Below are 13,835 nucleotides of genomic sequence, written 5' to 3' on the forward strand. Positions count from 1 at the left end.
GACTGAAAAAATAAAGCTGGCAAAACTTTATAAAAATATTTCTCATCAGTGATGACAATTGCAGAGGATGAAGGAAGATCGGCATATTCAAGGGTCAGCAATTTAGTGAACAACGTCCTGCAGTTCCATGACAAGTACAGCCTTTCCCCTCTTCATTTTATGAGCGTAACTGGCATACCCTGTTCCCTTAACTGAGTTCATCTGTTTACATCAGTAATCTACAAGCAAGAGATTGCTGATATCCAGGAAGCAGCACTTTTGTCCTTACCAGACAGATTCTATTTCTAGCTCTGCCCTTTAGTGTATGATTTTGAATAAACCACTTTGCTTCTCCACGCTTCAGTTTCCTTATCCATAAAAGGTCTGTAGCAAAAGTCCATATCTCACTGTAGAGTTGAGATACTTAATCCAGCCGTGTTCACAAATCTTCAAAATCTCTAGATGAAAGGAGCTACAAAGACTTAGATGCAGATCTTATGTTGAAGATGATTTTTATTATAAATTTACACATTACACTACTGACAATGCACAGAAAAGGTAAAAAGTTATAGTTTCCTCACAATTTCGTGATTACAAAACTTCACAACATTTTGTTAAAACTAAAAAAAACCTTCATGTGTACATAAATAGAATTTTGAGCATAAATAACAGTAACAAAATAAACAGATGTATGTACTCAATAAATTAATTATAAATATTGCATTGGTAATGAAGTGCTAGGTCAAAAAATACTAATATATCCAGTACAGTTTTCTGTGTGTAGACGTATCTATTAAAAATGAATTCTGGGAAATAAGCAATTCTCTGAACCCCTTTTCTCTCTATTTAAGTTATTCCTTTATGGGAATGCTACAATAGGAGAACAGCACTGCATCATGTATAAATTTTAGGCCATTTAATGCCCATGATCCCTCCACCACAGATGAAAGGCAAAACTGGCCCAGGTATGCAACATTACAACCAATAGGAATTTGGCCCTCCATTCCAATGGGTACCAAATCAGGTCCTGAAAGAACTGCTAATGCTTTAAAAGGTAGACTAAGAAGGCATATTTACAAGCAATTTGACCTACACAGTGTATATTTTCAGTCTCTCTTCATCTCCTACGCACATACAACAGGATCTTTATTACCTAAAAACTAATCTGCTTCTATTGCCTAGTTCTTACTTGATCAACATAAATTACACATTCTATACAATTATTCATCCCTGTATAGGATTTTTACTGACATTAAGTACATTTCTATGTTGGATCAAGGACTGTATAGGTCCCAGCATATTCATCAGCAAATATTGATTGAACCCATTAAGATTCAAAGATCCTGTTTTCCAGCATGATCCCTTAGCAAAAAGCAAAGGGAAGAAAAAGCACAATATACAAGCAAGACTATTTTCCAGTGGACTCTTTTCAGGGGAAATGTTTCCCAGAGCATTGTCAGCAACTTTTTAAGAGAGAGATTTAACCCTAGTTCACATATTTGTTAGGTTTTTAATCATGTTTTAAGCCAAATGTTTGCTTTTAAAGGCTATGAAGTTAAGAGTTCATTAACCTTACTGCAAATGCAAAACTTTTGCTCCTATCAGAAGGAATCAGAGGTGAGTACAAGTACTAATGAACTGACAGAGAAAAATGTTAATGATTTTTTCACTGTAGCCATTGCCAGATAGAAAAATCCCTGATCATTATGTATTTCATCATAGCTGAACAAATTATGCTTTTTTTGGTTGGATGTTAATTTTTTTGCCTCATATGTTATTAAACATGAATAGATAGTTTTTTAAAATGCTGCCTTCTAGTATGACTATCTTATAGGTTTGGGGCATTGCAAGAACAATGTTAGCACCATACTCTACATGTAAAAATGTTCTAAATATTACTACTGGAAGAGCTAAATAATACACTGGTTCTGTCAATGTTTCTTGAAAATAATATATAAAGTCAGGGCTATTAGTTATTTCTGAAAGCTGGGGCTCTTCACTGGCGATAATTTAGAGGTGATTCCAAAGGGGTCCATGCTATCAGTCTCAAGAGGTGAAGAAAATATATCTGATTCCAAAGTATGGCTATAATCACCATATTCCCCAAAATCTGTCGACTCCACAGGCACAGTGTTGATCATGGGTAAGAAATGAGATAATGGAAGAAAATCTTTTCCTTTGAATTGTTGCCTCTGTTTGGCACTACTCAAAGACACAGAGATTCCATATTTCTTGGATTTATATACATTGTAGCCATCTGGGCGGATCTCCTCTTCAAAGGAGCAATCCTCTGTAGAGTACCTGAGCTGAACAGTAAGGAGTGAAGAAAATTACAAATATGTTTACAATTCTCATTATATTCAGCTATGCTAGAAATCTTTTATAAGATAGACTTTTTCCTATGTTAATAATGAGACCAACTGAAAGCCTTGCGTACAGTATTTATAGCAGCCTGTGGGGCCATAATAAGTCAACACAGGCCTGATCCAGACCCTTTGAAGTCAATGTAAATTCGTCAGCGAGTTTGGATCAGGGGGCCACATTCCAGCTGCCACATACTGTCTAGTCTGCATACTGGAAATAGTTATGGCATACTTCAATACACAGACAGGTAACTGCTGACATTTGCATTACAGTCATTATAGCTAAGGACCCAGTCTAGCAGCCCTAACCTACACATATTCCTCCTGAATTCTACTTGAGATTTTCCTTTTGAGGGCTTAAGGACCAGGTCTTCAGAAAGGTATCTTTATAAAACATTGTTACACTAATACCACAATACATACATACATACATAAATGAAAAGGGCAAATGGCAAGTTTTTCATACTTCTTCTTTTATTAGAATTTCTGAAAATGCATTAGTACAGTATCACTTTATTATTAGACATTAAACTTATAAAACACAGGTCCTGTTATGCAAAATTCTATATAGAAAAATATATCTTATAACTTGCCTAGCCATTTGTAGAATGTATTTTAGATATAGTTTACAATGTAGATATAGTGCCTTGAGTTTTTGTATTATCAGGTCAGACCTTTCCAGACTGTTCACATAAGCATTATTTTTCTTACAACTCTGGTGTTGTTTCTGGCTCAGTCACTAGAGGTGACTGAACTCTGGGTCAATAAAAGAGGATTGCTGATTATGTCTAGGTCTTCAATGATAAAAAAAATACTGTTCTTATATGAACTCTATACCTGTTAACTATAACCCATGACATACATTTGCTTTTTATTTTATGTTGCTTGTTAAAAAAAACATATTTTTGTCATGAATCTGCAATAATGTAGAAGCAACTACACAGTAGCTACCTGGTAAAAGTACTTATATGGTCCTGTAATAAAGTAAATACATTTGTTTCCTTGCAATTAAGTTTGAAGTATTTATTAGTCTGTATATGATATACCTTCAATGAATATATAAACAAGATAAATATTTCTGGTCAAATTGTGAACCTACTATTTCTGTGGAGAGCCAGTTACTCATGCATGTAGTTGCACTGAAGTTAATGGAACTATAGGTGGACAAAGGGTGCTTCACCAGTGTGTGAATAGCTTACAATAAGACCTGATTCTGTAACCGCAGCTCCCAACCCATGCTGTTTAGCATATTCCTCCATTCACTTCAGTGGGCCTACCTTTAGAACAAAATCTTCCCTAAAATGAGGAGAGTAAGAATTTCCTTGAGGCCTTGCACAGGCTACCTAGATGATAGATATACATGAGTTAGCTGGCACTGGAAATATTGCTTCCCTGATCTCACCCTAGAGCTAGTGGGTACAGTCTTGGGTAGCAGAGCTCTAACAGTGTGTGTGTGTGTGTGTGTGTGTGTGTGTGTGTGTGTGTGTGTGTGTGTGTGTGTGTGTGTGTGTGTGTGTGTGTTGGGGGGGAGGTCATTTTCAATTGGTATAAGCCAGTAGCAAATCCTGCTTACACACACATGCATGCACACACAGCACCTCAAGAAAGGAAAGGCAAGGAGAGAATTGTTCTTAAAGGATAAACTTTCTCTCTGGGCCAAAGCATCTGCACTTCACTTCTGTGAGAAGTCAATGGGACTACTCACATGAATCAAACATACAGTATTTAGCCCACTATCTACATATATGACTGCATATATGGGCTGCCTGGGTAACTATATGTACACATGTGTAAGCATTCAAAATATTAATGACTACCAATTCATATATAGCTATTTATTCTGCTACAGTAAATATGTTCACAAAATAAGGACTGACCAAAAGCTTTTTAAAGAGTATTACTTTACTGTGTCGTATAACCTCTGAGGGCCTAATATTGTCCCCAGTGATGTCAAGAGGAAATTTCCTATGACTTCAATGGGAGCAGGATCTGGTCAATAGCTAGTGATGATCACTGAGCATCCCATTTGGATATGCACTAAAGGTTCAAACTGGCACTTGCATATACACTAATTTGAGCTCCAAAATGCACACCCTGCTTTATACATTCAGTTTAGTGATGGTTTGACTGTAGGCAAAAAAAAGAAGGAAATTCAGAATGAAAGCCTGTCATATACTCAAATAAATCTCCTACTAGATCCTATTCTTTATTTCCCTTTAAAGCAAGTGCAAAAATTTGCCACTGTGCTAGCCCTTGGCCAAAACAGTAAGAACTTTGCCTGAGGAAGGAAAGCAAGATTAAGCCTTACATTTGACTCTGAGGGGAAAGTAACTCTTCCCCGTACCTCTCAACTAACTACACAGTAGTCACCTGGGGATGTATTTAGCTTTTTCTCTGCAACCTAACTAGTTATTACAGACATCTGACAAAAGCAGGACTGTACTGCTGATGTATCTAACTGATATGCTGAAATATGTAGGTGGAAAAACCATGAGTTAACATGATAAGATAGTCACTATAAGTCTTCAGTCTACCATGACCCTTACAGGTGAACTGTTGATCACACATAAGAAGTGAGACAACAGACGAAAGTCTTTCCCCTTGAAATCTTGTTTCTGTCTGGCACTACTTAAAGAGATAGCAACCCCCATATTTCTTTGATTTATACATATGGTAGCCATCTGGGCATATCTCCTCTTCGAAGGAGCAATCTTCTGCAGAACACCTAAGCTGAACAGTAAGAAAATAATTAAAAATACACCTGCACTGTTGAAAACCTAAAGTGCACTGAGTGGATTTTCTTTGTCATGGCAGGGCCATATACAGATTTGGGATTTTTTTTTACCTATATTCTCTTTGAAAGTAGAAAATGTAAAGAAAACTGCAGAGCAAGAAAATGCAATTGGGAACCAAAACTGGAGCACTTCCCCTGATTTTTTTATTTGTTGTTCTGGAAAGTTGCTATTATTATTATTGTTGTTGTTGTTATTACTATTATTATTATTTGACGGCAAAATTAAATGTTCACTAACAGCTTCTAGGGACACTCCTGGTGACAAAAGTAAACATTGTCTTTCCTGCCTAGTGCGGGGGCCTGGACCCAATGATCTTGCAAGGTCCTGTTGAGCCCCTTACAGTCTGTGAATCAATGAATCTCAAGAGTTTTGTCTGCCTTCTGTGGGGGTCCCAGCTAATCCTCCAGGCCGGTTTAGGTTAGAGGGGGTTTAAGCTTTAGGCTAGGGACAGACATTACACATGACCTGGTTTAAGTGCTCAGTCACTGGTTTAAAGATGTTCCGTGCACATCAACCAGTTTGAAAATGGCTGAAACCAGTTGGAGCTAAACCTGGCTGAATGTAGCATCAGACTTAACTGATGTGGGTCAAACCGGTTTATGCAGAGTCCCTCCCAGACCTTCCGGACACGCGAAAGCTTGCAGTAGGCAACGCAGACAAGCTCCTTGTGCTGTTTTGTTTTCTGGAGAGCATCACAGCGTGACCTGCCTCAACCCCTCCATTCTCACTGCCTCGCTCCCGCCTCGCCCCAGCCAGACCCCTAACGGCGTGAGAAGGAAGATGCGGGCGGCTGGAGCGGTTTTGTCTGGCCGGTGCCGCAGATCACGACAACAAGCCCTCGAGAGCGCATGCCCCCCCCGCCGGCTATTGACTTCCCCAGGCGGTTCAGCGCCCGCCTGCAACTTACAAGCCCGTGCAGCTTCCCTTCCTCCTCCATGCAGAGGTACCGCGAGCTGTGCACACCCTTGATCGCCACCGTGCGAACTGCCACGGCCCTGATCTCCAGCAAACCTGCGGAGCACAACGAGAGAGAAAAGGCGGGTTATAGAGGCGCCGGCCAGCCGGGCGGGCAGAGGCGAAACTCCCCCGGGCCCCGTGGGGGGTGCAGGTGCGGCGGGGAGCCCCGGGGCTCCCTTCCCTTTGTACTCACTTTGGGGACTCTGGCTGGTGGTGCCGTCCACTTTGCCATCATTGCTGATCCTCAGGAAGTAACTGAACAGTCCGTGCTTGCTGGCAGTGTAGAGGTGCCTCAACCTGATGGGCTCCCCCCAGCCATAGTTCACGTGTGGCCCTGCGTCGGAGAAAGGCAGGGAGTCGGCCACCATTGCACACCAGAGTCCGAGCAGAGCCAGGGACGCAGGCGCTTTGCACAGGGGCTGCCACATCTTTTTTTTTTTTTTTTCCACCCCCCAGGTAATTTTAATGGCAAGATGCCTCCTCCCAGCTCTCTTTCTCTCTCACACACGAGCAGAGGCGCAACTGCTGCTACGAGAGCCGGCAGCGGCGTGGTGCTTTGGGAGCTAATTGCTTCAGGGATGGAGTAAGCGCAAAGCCAATCCCCCTGCCTTTTATAGGTCCCTGTTATCAGCCCAATCGATAGGGCTAAATCCAATTCCAATATAGCGACTATTTCATAGCAGGAATCGGCCGGATCAGTCACTCCCCGCTAAAATATTGATCGGATGACATCATTTCACAGGAGACACCCTGTTGTCCCCGTCCCCCCCGCCCCCGCCCTGGAAAAGCTTTATCCTGCAATCTTGCTCGGATTTGAAATCAGCCCTCTTCCAGCCTGGGAAAGATCACGTGCGGCTCATCCTCATGCAAACCTCCCCACGCGGGGGCCGCGGCCCCCCGGGAGGCGCCGGGCGGGGACGAGCGGCCGTGCCCGGGCCCTCGCGGAGCCTGGCTGTGGCTCCCCCGAGACCGCCCGCGCCGTGCCCGCGCCGTGCCCGGCCGGGGGGGGAGGGGGGCAGAGCTGGCGGCGCGCATCCAGCAGCCCGGCAGCAACGCGGCCCCCGGGGCTCTCTCTGCCGGCTCGGGAGCAGGCGGCAGGCGCCCTCGAGAGAGGAAGGAAGACAGACATCCGGCTCAACGTCCCAGTTATGCAGCATGGCACATCTTCCTTGTCCAAGTCAATCCGCCGGTGGCCAGGGATCTGTTGCCCCTCCACACTTTAAAGAAGAACGGGCACATCATCCTGAAAGAAATCCACAGGAACCACAAATGAAATATGAAATGACCGACAACAAAACAAACCCCCAAAAGAAAAACCCTCCCTAGTCAGCCTCTAAACCTGCAGAAGCTCTTCCCCTGCCACATACCATTGCCCAGCCGCTGATTCAGAATCCTCTCTCTTGACAGCTTGTATATTATCTTGTATATTAGGAGTCTTGTATGTTAGGTTCTCTCCTGTGCTTCCCTAGCTAACACCGCACTAGGAAAGAGACTGAAGAGGTGACCTAAGGAGCTCAGAAGGGTTAGGACCCATCTTTTCTCTATGACTTACCCTCGTCAGCAGAGGTTAGTTCAGGACAGCCACGGATGAGTTAGTGGGCAAGTTAGTTATATGGGAGGAATAAGAACTCCCCCCCGACACACACACACACACACACACACACACACACACACACACACGTCCTCAAAGCAAGGGTCATGTCTACAGCTTCTCAGTAGCCCAGGCAGGATGAGACACTCTTACCAGCTCATCTTCTTTCCCTGATCATGAGGGAGAGAGGCTGCAGACCAGGAAAATACTCAGATTGCAACCATTAATATGCAGCCATCCCTTAATGCAGTCATAACTGGGTGCCTAAGCATTGGATTCCAAGGAAATCAAATCATACATTCACTCACTGCAATGCTATTCTCCCTGGAGGGGAATATACCATCAAAGAGATGGAAGCATTGTCTATCCACTTGCTTCCTTTGCAAATAGGGTTTGCTTGTAGATTGTCTGAGATATAACAGCAGAAATCAGATCACATCCCACGAGGCATGCAAGTGTTACAGGAACTCATGTCACGGTTCCTGCCAATCCAGAAGAGAGAGGTGAGCTTTCTTCAGAGCACCTAGTAATATTGTGGTTAGTTCTGCAAAACCTTGGGCTCTAGCTCCTATTTTGCTTTCTTCTGAATTAGGAAGATGTAATTCCTAATTCCAAGATTTAGTGTGGGCCAGGAAGACGGCCCTTGATCAACTCAGCATTCAGAAGGAGGCAGCACCCAGTTGTAAACACACAGATCATTTGTGCTGGGTTTCCTTACCTCTAAGTCATTCCTCATTTGTCCACTAGATGGAACTTTAAACCTTAAATCTCAGTTCTCCCTGACATGATGAAATTGTGCCGCCCCTTGTAGTCAATGAAAAACTTGTCATTTAACTCTGGATTGTTTAAATATTGCATTATCAGTGGTGGCCTTAGGGTTGTTGTTGGGGCCCTGGGCAAGAGAGGCATTCGAGGCCCCTTAGGAGCATAAGTTCAAGAAAGAACAAAGTTTTTATAAGTTGAAGAAAGAGTTTTTTTAACATTGAGCTATATTATAGGTTCATTGCATCTTCTGTGCTGGCCCATGTACAACACAAATTCCTCATAGAACATAAGCTGATAGCCAGTGTGGGGCCCTGGGTGGTCATCCGGTTTTCCCTCTCCTAAAACTGCTACTGGTATTATAGTATTGAGAAGGCTTATTCATCCATCTCATATTATTCAAAATATATGGCTCACAAAAGAATATCTATAAAAGATTATATGTACTACTATTCTGCTATTCCCAACTCTCATCACAATAAAACCAGGTGCACTGTGCCTGCGTGTTCCTGTTTAATATGCACCTTAAATCATACCTATTTGAAATAGTCTCAGGAAATCGAAGATAAAGCTTCCTGAGGTTTTCCTATCTGTACATTGCTTGCACCAAATGCCATACCACTCTCCTGTTTCATAAGTCCTCCACCACTGACTGTGGCAGTTAGTTTCCATCTGGTATCTGCGGCTCCCATTTCCTGAAGGAGAATTAATGCATCATGATATGAGGAGAATTTATGACCTCTTGTTGAGATATTACTTGTGTGCTTTCTCATTTAGTTATTTCCCCACATCTCAAATAAAAGTGAATCAGAAAGAAAGAGTGTAAATCGAAAATGATATCATTAAGTAGACCTGCTGTGGCATTTTTATTTAACCTGTGCTTCATTATTATTTGAGGCTTTTTATTATACTTTGTGGGGTTGCTGCTAGCCTCCTTTGTTCTTGCTAATCACGCTTTTAACTAATTTTCAGGAGCAATTTTTGTGAGTAAAAGAGAAACCCATGGGATTTACAAATCCAACAAAATAAACGTCCTTTCCCAACCACACAATACATCTTAAAATCCCAAATAAATATTTAAAAAATCCACAGCTCCCTTCAGGAACTACAAATCTTCTGCCAACCTAAATAATACAATTGGTATATTGATAGGGAATTTTCTCCCTTCATCACTTTTTCCTGTATGTTTATCTTGCTATCTGGAAAATGCTTACTTGTGCAAAAAGCTGTTACTCATGGCTGTAATCTTATTTACTTCAATTAAGCATCTTACATGGAAAAAGTTATTTTAATGCATATGGCTTTGCAGAGTCAGGCAAATACTTACACATATGTTTAATTTCACTACCCTGATGAGTAGTTCACAGTAGCAAAATTAAGTATTTCAGTGCTTCATATTGTAAACTCCCAGACCATGGACCTGAGTTCCTTACATTTGACAGAGGTTTTCAAAAGTGATCAGTGATTCTGGACAGCTCAGGATTTGGGTTGTTAACTGGAGAAACTGAAATGAAGCCTCATTTTCTCAGCACGGGTTAGACAGCACTTTCTGAACATCAGAACAATTGCCTCCAGTTCAGAATGTCTCCAGCAAGGAACCCTAAAATTGTGAACCTCTCAAAAGACTAGTCGCTTTTGAAAATATTGTCCTGTAAAGCAATAAGTGAATTCATAGCACTTTAAAAATAATGAATAGCACCATGGAGACAGAGCACCTCATTTTCTTCTCTGCTGAATTCTGCAACATTGTTACATGACTGCTACAAAGACAGTTCACTGCCCTGCAACCCTGGGCCCCACAGCAGTTGTGCATGTAACTCATCCCAACTACTTGTACATACTTCAATGTATAGCACATCCACACACACATAGAGATTACAGCCTGAAATTAATTAGATTTTATTTTATTCCTCCATTGGGTATGCATTTTATTGAAATTAGCAAAACTACAATAACAACAACAACAACAGTAATTGTAATAGCAGTAGTAGTACAGTGCTTTCTATCTGAGATGCTCAAACTTCTTTTAAAACATTGATTGGTCAATGCTCTGAACACACCTATTAATTAACATAAAGTATCTGGAAGGTCCTCTGGCAGGATGCACCCTAAGTACTACGGACGTTTATACACGTGCTTCAAGAGTGAGGCAGGAGAGGGGGTGCTTTTATTAGAGCAGCTCTTAGAGCCACTCTAATTAAAGCGCCTGGGGTGTCTCATGTATCAGTGTCTCCACACTTTATCTAAAGGTCATTGAATGAGTTGCATTCTGTATTCTGTTTTATGTAACTTTTAGTTAAGTAGGCCTCTCAGATGCTCTTCACTTTAAAAGAGGACAAGAGGCTGGGTATAGCAACAGGCCTCTGAGCCTGTTACTGTATTGCTCTCCAATTAGCTACTCATTCTTTCATTTTATTGGAATGTTAAATACTGTATTTTTATTGCATCCTATAACCAGTGTTAAGCTCACTGGGTTTATAAGACTAAAAACCATGGGACTTCATTAAGGAGTTGGTGCCTATGGGTAAGAATGAGCTATGGACCATAGCTAGTACATCTATGCTGGTCTTTCCAGCAGAAAGTGATGCCTTTTTGCTTGCTCTTCTTTTAGCTGTAGCCATAACTCTCTCCCCCACCCTATTGTTCCTGTTCCTGCTTGGAAAGGGTGAAAAGGGCAGTAACATTAGGGAAATATTCTCCACATTTAAAGACTGGACAACTGAAGCACAGAGAAACAGAGTGATTTTTCCAGTACTGCATTCTAAGTCAAGGGCAGAGCTAACTAGAAGCCATTATTATTCACCAGTTGTTTAGAGACCATGTTAAATATTTATTATTTATTTAGAATAGTCACAAAGAACCCATTTCCCACTGAAATCCAAACCAAATCCAGGCTGAACATTAGGAAAAACTTCTTTACAACTAGGGTGTCCAGACTATGGAACAAGCTCCCCCCAGAGGTGGTGCAATCATCTATCCTAGAGGTCTTCAAGAGAAGACTGGACAGTCACCTGGCTGGGGTCATCTGAATATTACTAGGTGCTCTGAAGAAAGCTCACCTCTCTCTCTTCTGGATTGGCAGGGAGCGTGACACAAGTTTCTGTGACACTCGCATGCCTTGTGGGATGTGATCTGATTTCTGCTGTTATATCTCAGACAATCTACAAGCAAACCCTATTTGCAAAGGAAGCAAGTGGATAGACAATGCTTCCATCTCTTTGATGGTATATTCCCCTCCAGGGGGAATAGCATTGCAGTGTGTGAATGTATGATTTGATTTCCTTGGAATCCTTATTCAAGGGGCTGGACCTGCTGATCCTTTGGGGTCCCTGCCAACTCTATGATTCTATGAAATCCAAACTGGGTGCCTAAATCCCTGTTGAAAACATCTTATAGTACATGATATCTACAATATTAGAAATGGTCTAGGTGAGTCTTCAGTCTCACTCCTAACCTATATACATCACAGAATTCGCATAATTAATTGTCACCAAGAAAGGACATAATGAGTTGTTGCTTGAAATGGTTATTCCGGTCCAGCTTTGGGGAGGTATTGTAAAAAAAACCCCACTATTACACTTTAGTGCTGCACCTGTTTGGTGAGTAAACAAAGATGTCAGTAAAACATTTTTCTCTTGTGATATGAGGGGGGGGAAGAAAGAATGAAAAATGGAAAATGAATCTTGCTAAACTGAGGTACCTTCGGACCAATACTACATAGTTGTATTAGCATTTTCATTTGTTGTAATGAATCATGTATATCTATTGCATAAATATTAAAGTCCAATGGCTGCAGCTTAATCCTGGTTCATAGCGGTACTGAATGCCTGTCAGGAGAGCAATATCTGCATATATAGAGCCAGACCTTCAAGGATCCTGAGAAGATCAAACTCCCTTGAAGAGTGATAGGAGCTGGAAAAGCTCAGCAAGTCTTAGGAATTAGCATAGAAACAGTTATTTTTATAAAACATTGGTGTACTGTAGTATAGCTTATTTAAGCAGAACTGGAGATGTTAGCCAAGATTGTGATCTCCTTTTCATCTCCACTATAGCTCCCACATGTCCTCTCTGGAAGTGACAGGTACAAGAGAAAAAGATTGACCTGGTGACATAAAGCTGACATCTCTGTGGCCTCCTCTGTATGTTACAGGTATTGCACAATTAACTGTTTAATTGCACAATTGTCCTGAGATCAGCTGCATGTGCAAAGTAGAAAGCTTGTGAAATCCACGCTATCTACTTGGATCATGTATCTACTTTTTATCACATGATAAAAAAACTCCAACCAGCTATAAACTTAGACCTTAAAAATGTGTACTAACTTTAAGTTGGTTGCTCTCAAGCTTTAATGTGCGCACAAAGCAGGATCTTCCATGTGGCTGGGAGCCCTGTCAGCTTTGGGGGCTCTCACCACAGGGGTGCAGCAGGGACTCTCAGACCCAGCAAATGTTGAGTCCTGGCAGCCAGGGGGAAGGGAGGGGTGGCTGTGATCTCCCAGCCCCAGGAGCTGAGGGGGCTCCCAGCCACAGGAGCTTGTTTTTTGCCTATCTGGAGGGAGCCTGAAATCAGGCTCCCTGTGCAGCCGCAGAAAGCCACAGTGGGATCTAATGCACAAGCCACATAATCGCATCTCCTGCCATATACATGTGGTATGGCAGGAGGCACAACTGTGTGGATTATGCATTAAATTCCATCATACCTTTACCTGTATGTGTAGAGGGGCCTTATGACTCTTGCTCCTTGGGTGCAGGGTTATTATGGAAGATTGAGGGGAGGAGCAAATGAGAAAAATCAGACTGAAGGTGAGGTGCACTGTCTTATAGTTGCTATTCTGGAATGCTGGATGGCTTGTAGCAGTGCAGCACAAGATAGATCAGCCTTACTAAATAAGGGAATTAAGTTAACCTCAATTGCTTCTGGCAACTCGAAGGCATAAAGATGAGTAAATTCCTTCTGGGCAAAGGATGAGCTTAGAATTTGAGGTACTGTATCCAGATTTCAGGTAGCTTGCTTTGTACTTCAGATGATGAGACACAATAGGAGACACAAGTATCGTGCAGTTTTCCCTTCTAAACAGAAACCACAAGACAGCAAGATAAAAATAAACCAAATATCAAAAGATTCCCAAATGGACATTGTATGATCAACTTCCTGATGTAGTATATGTCCTTTGCCCCTTTGTTCTAATATTGCTGCAATAGAAGTAGGTCAATACATTAGAGAGAGAAGTGGCATTGTAATTTGTAATTATGGCTGGGGTTTTTTTTAATTATCACAGTTATAGGACTAATTTAAAATAGCTTTGAGATTTCTGATAGATAACTCTTTCCTAATATTCACAGGGAGTCAGTCCATTACTGACTTGAAACTCTAAAAGTCAAATACTAT

General features: G+C 41.7%; 1 protein-coding gene across 1 annotated transcript; it reads right to left on the reverse strand.

The window, feature by feature from the left end:
• Positions 1 to 480: 480 nt before the first annotated feature.
• Positions 481 to 6,970, reverse strand: FGF19 (fibroblast growth factor 19). Its single transcript, XM_019552369.1, has 3 exons — positions 6,288 to 6,970; positions 6,045 to 6,148; positions 481 to 2,285 (listed from the first exon to the last, which is right to left on the reverse strand). Exons 1-3 carry the CDS (start codon positions 6,520 to 6,522, stop codon positions 1,953 to 1,955), a joined length of 672 nt encoding a protein of 223 aa, XP_019407914.1. The 5' UTR covers positions 6,523 to 6,970; the 3' UTR covers positions 481 to 1,952.
• Between the last annotated feature and the right edge of the window lie 6,865 nt (positions 6,971 to 13,835).

This window comes from Crocodylus porosus, unplaced genomic scaffold (genome assembly GCF_001723895.1).
Source record: "Crocodylus porosus isolate Cpor-Errol unplaced genomic scaffold, CroPor_comp1, whole genome shotgun sequence".
In the NCBI taxonomy this organism is placed as follows: Eukaryota; Metazoa; Chordata; order Crocodylia; family Crocodylidae; genus Crocodylus; species Crocodylus porosus.

Coding starts and splice junctions, on each gene's coding strand:
- FGF19 (XM_019552369.1), bottom strand. CDS start 6,522: ATGTGGCAGCCCCTGTGCAAAGCGCCTGCGTCCCTGGCTCTGCTCGGA. Junction 6,149..6,287: donor CACCAGCCAGAGTCCCCAAA/GTGAGTACAAAG, acceptor TGTGCTCCGCAG/GTTTGCTGGAGATCAGGGCC. Junction 2,286..6,044: donor AAGGGAAGCTGCACGGGCTT/GTAAGTTGCAGG, acceptor CTTACTGTTCAG/CTCAGGTACTCTACAGAGGA.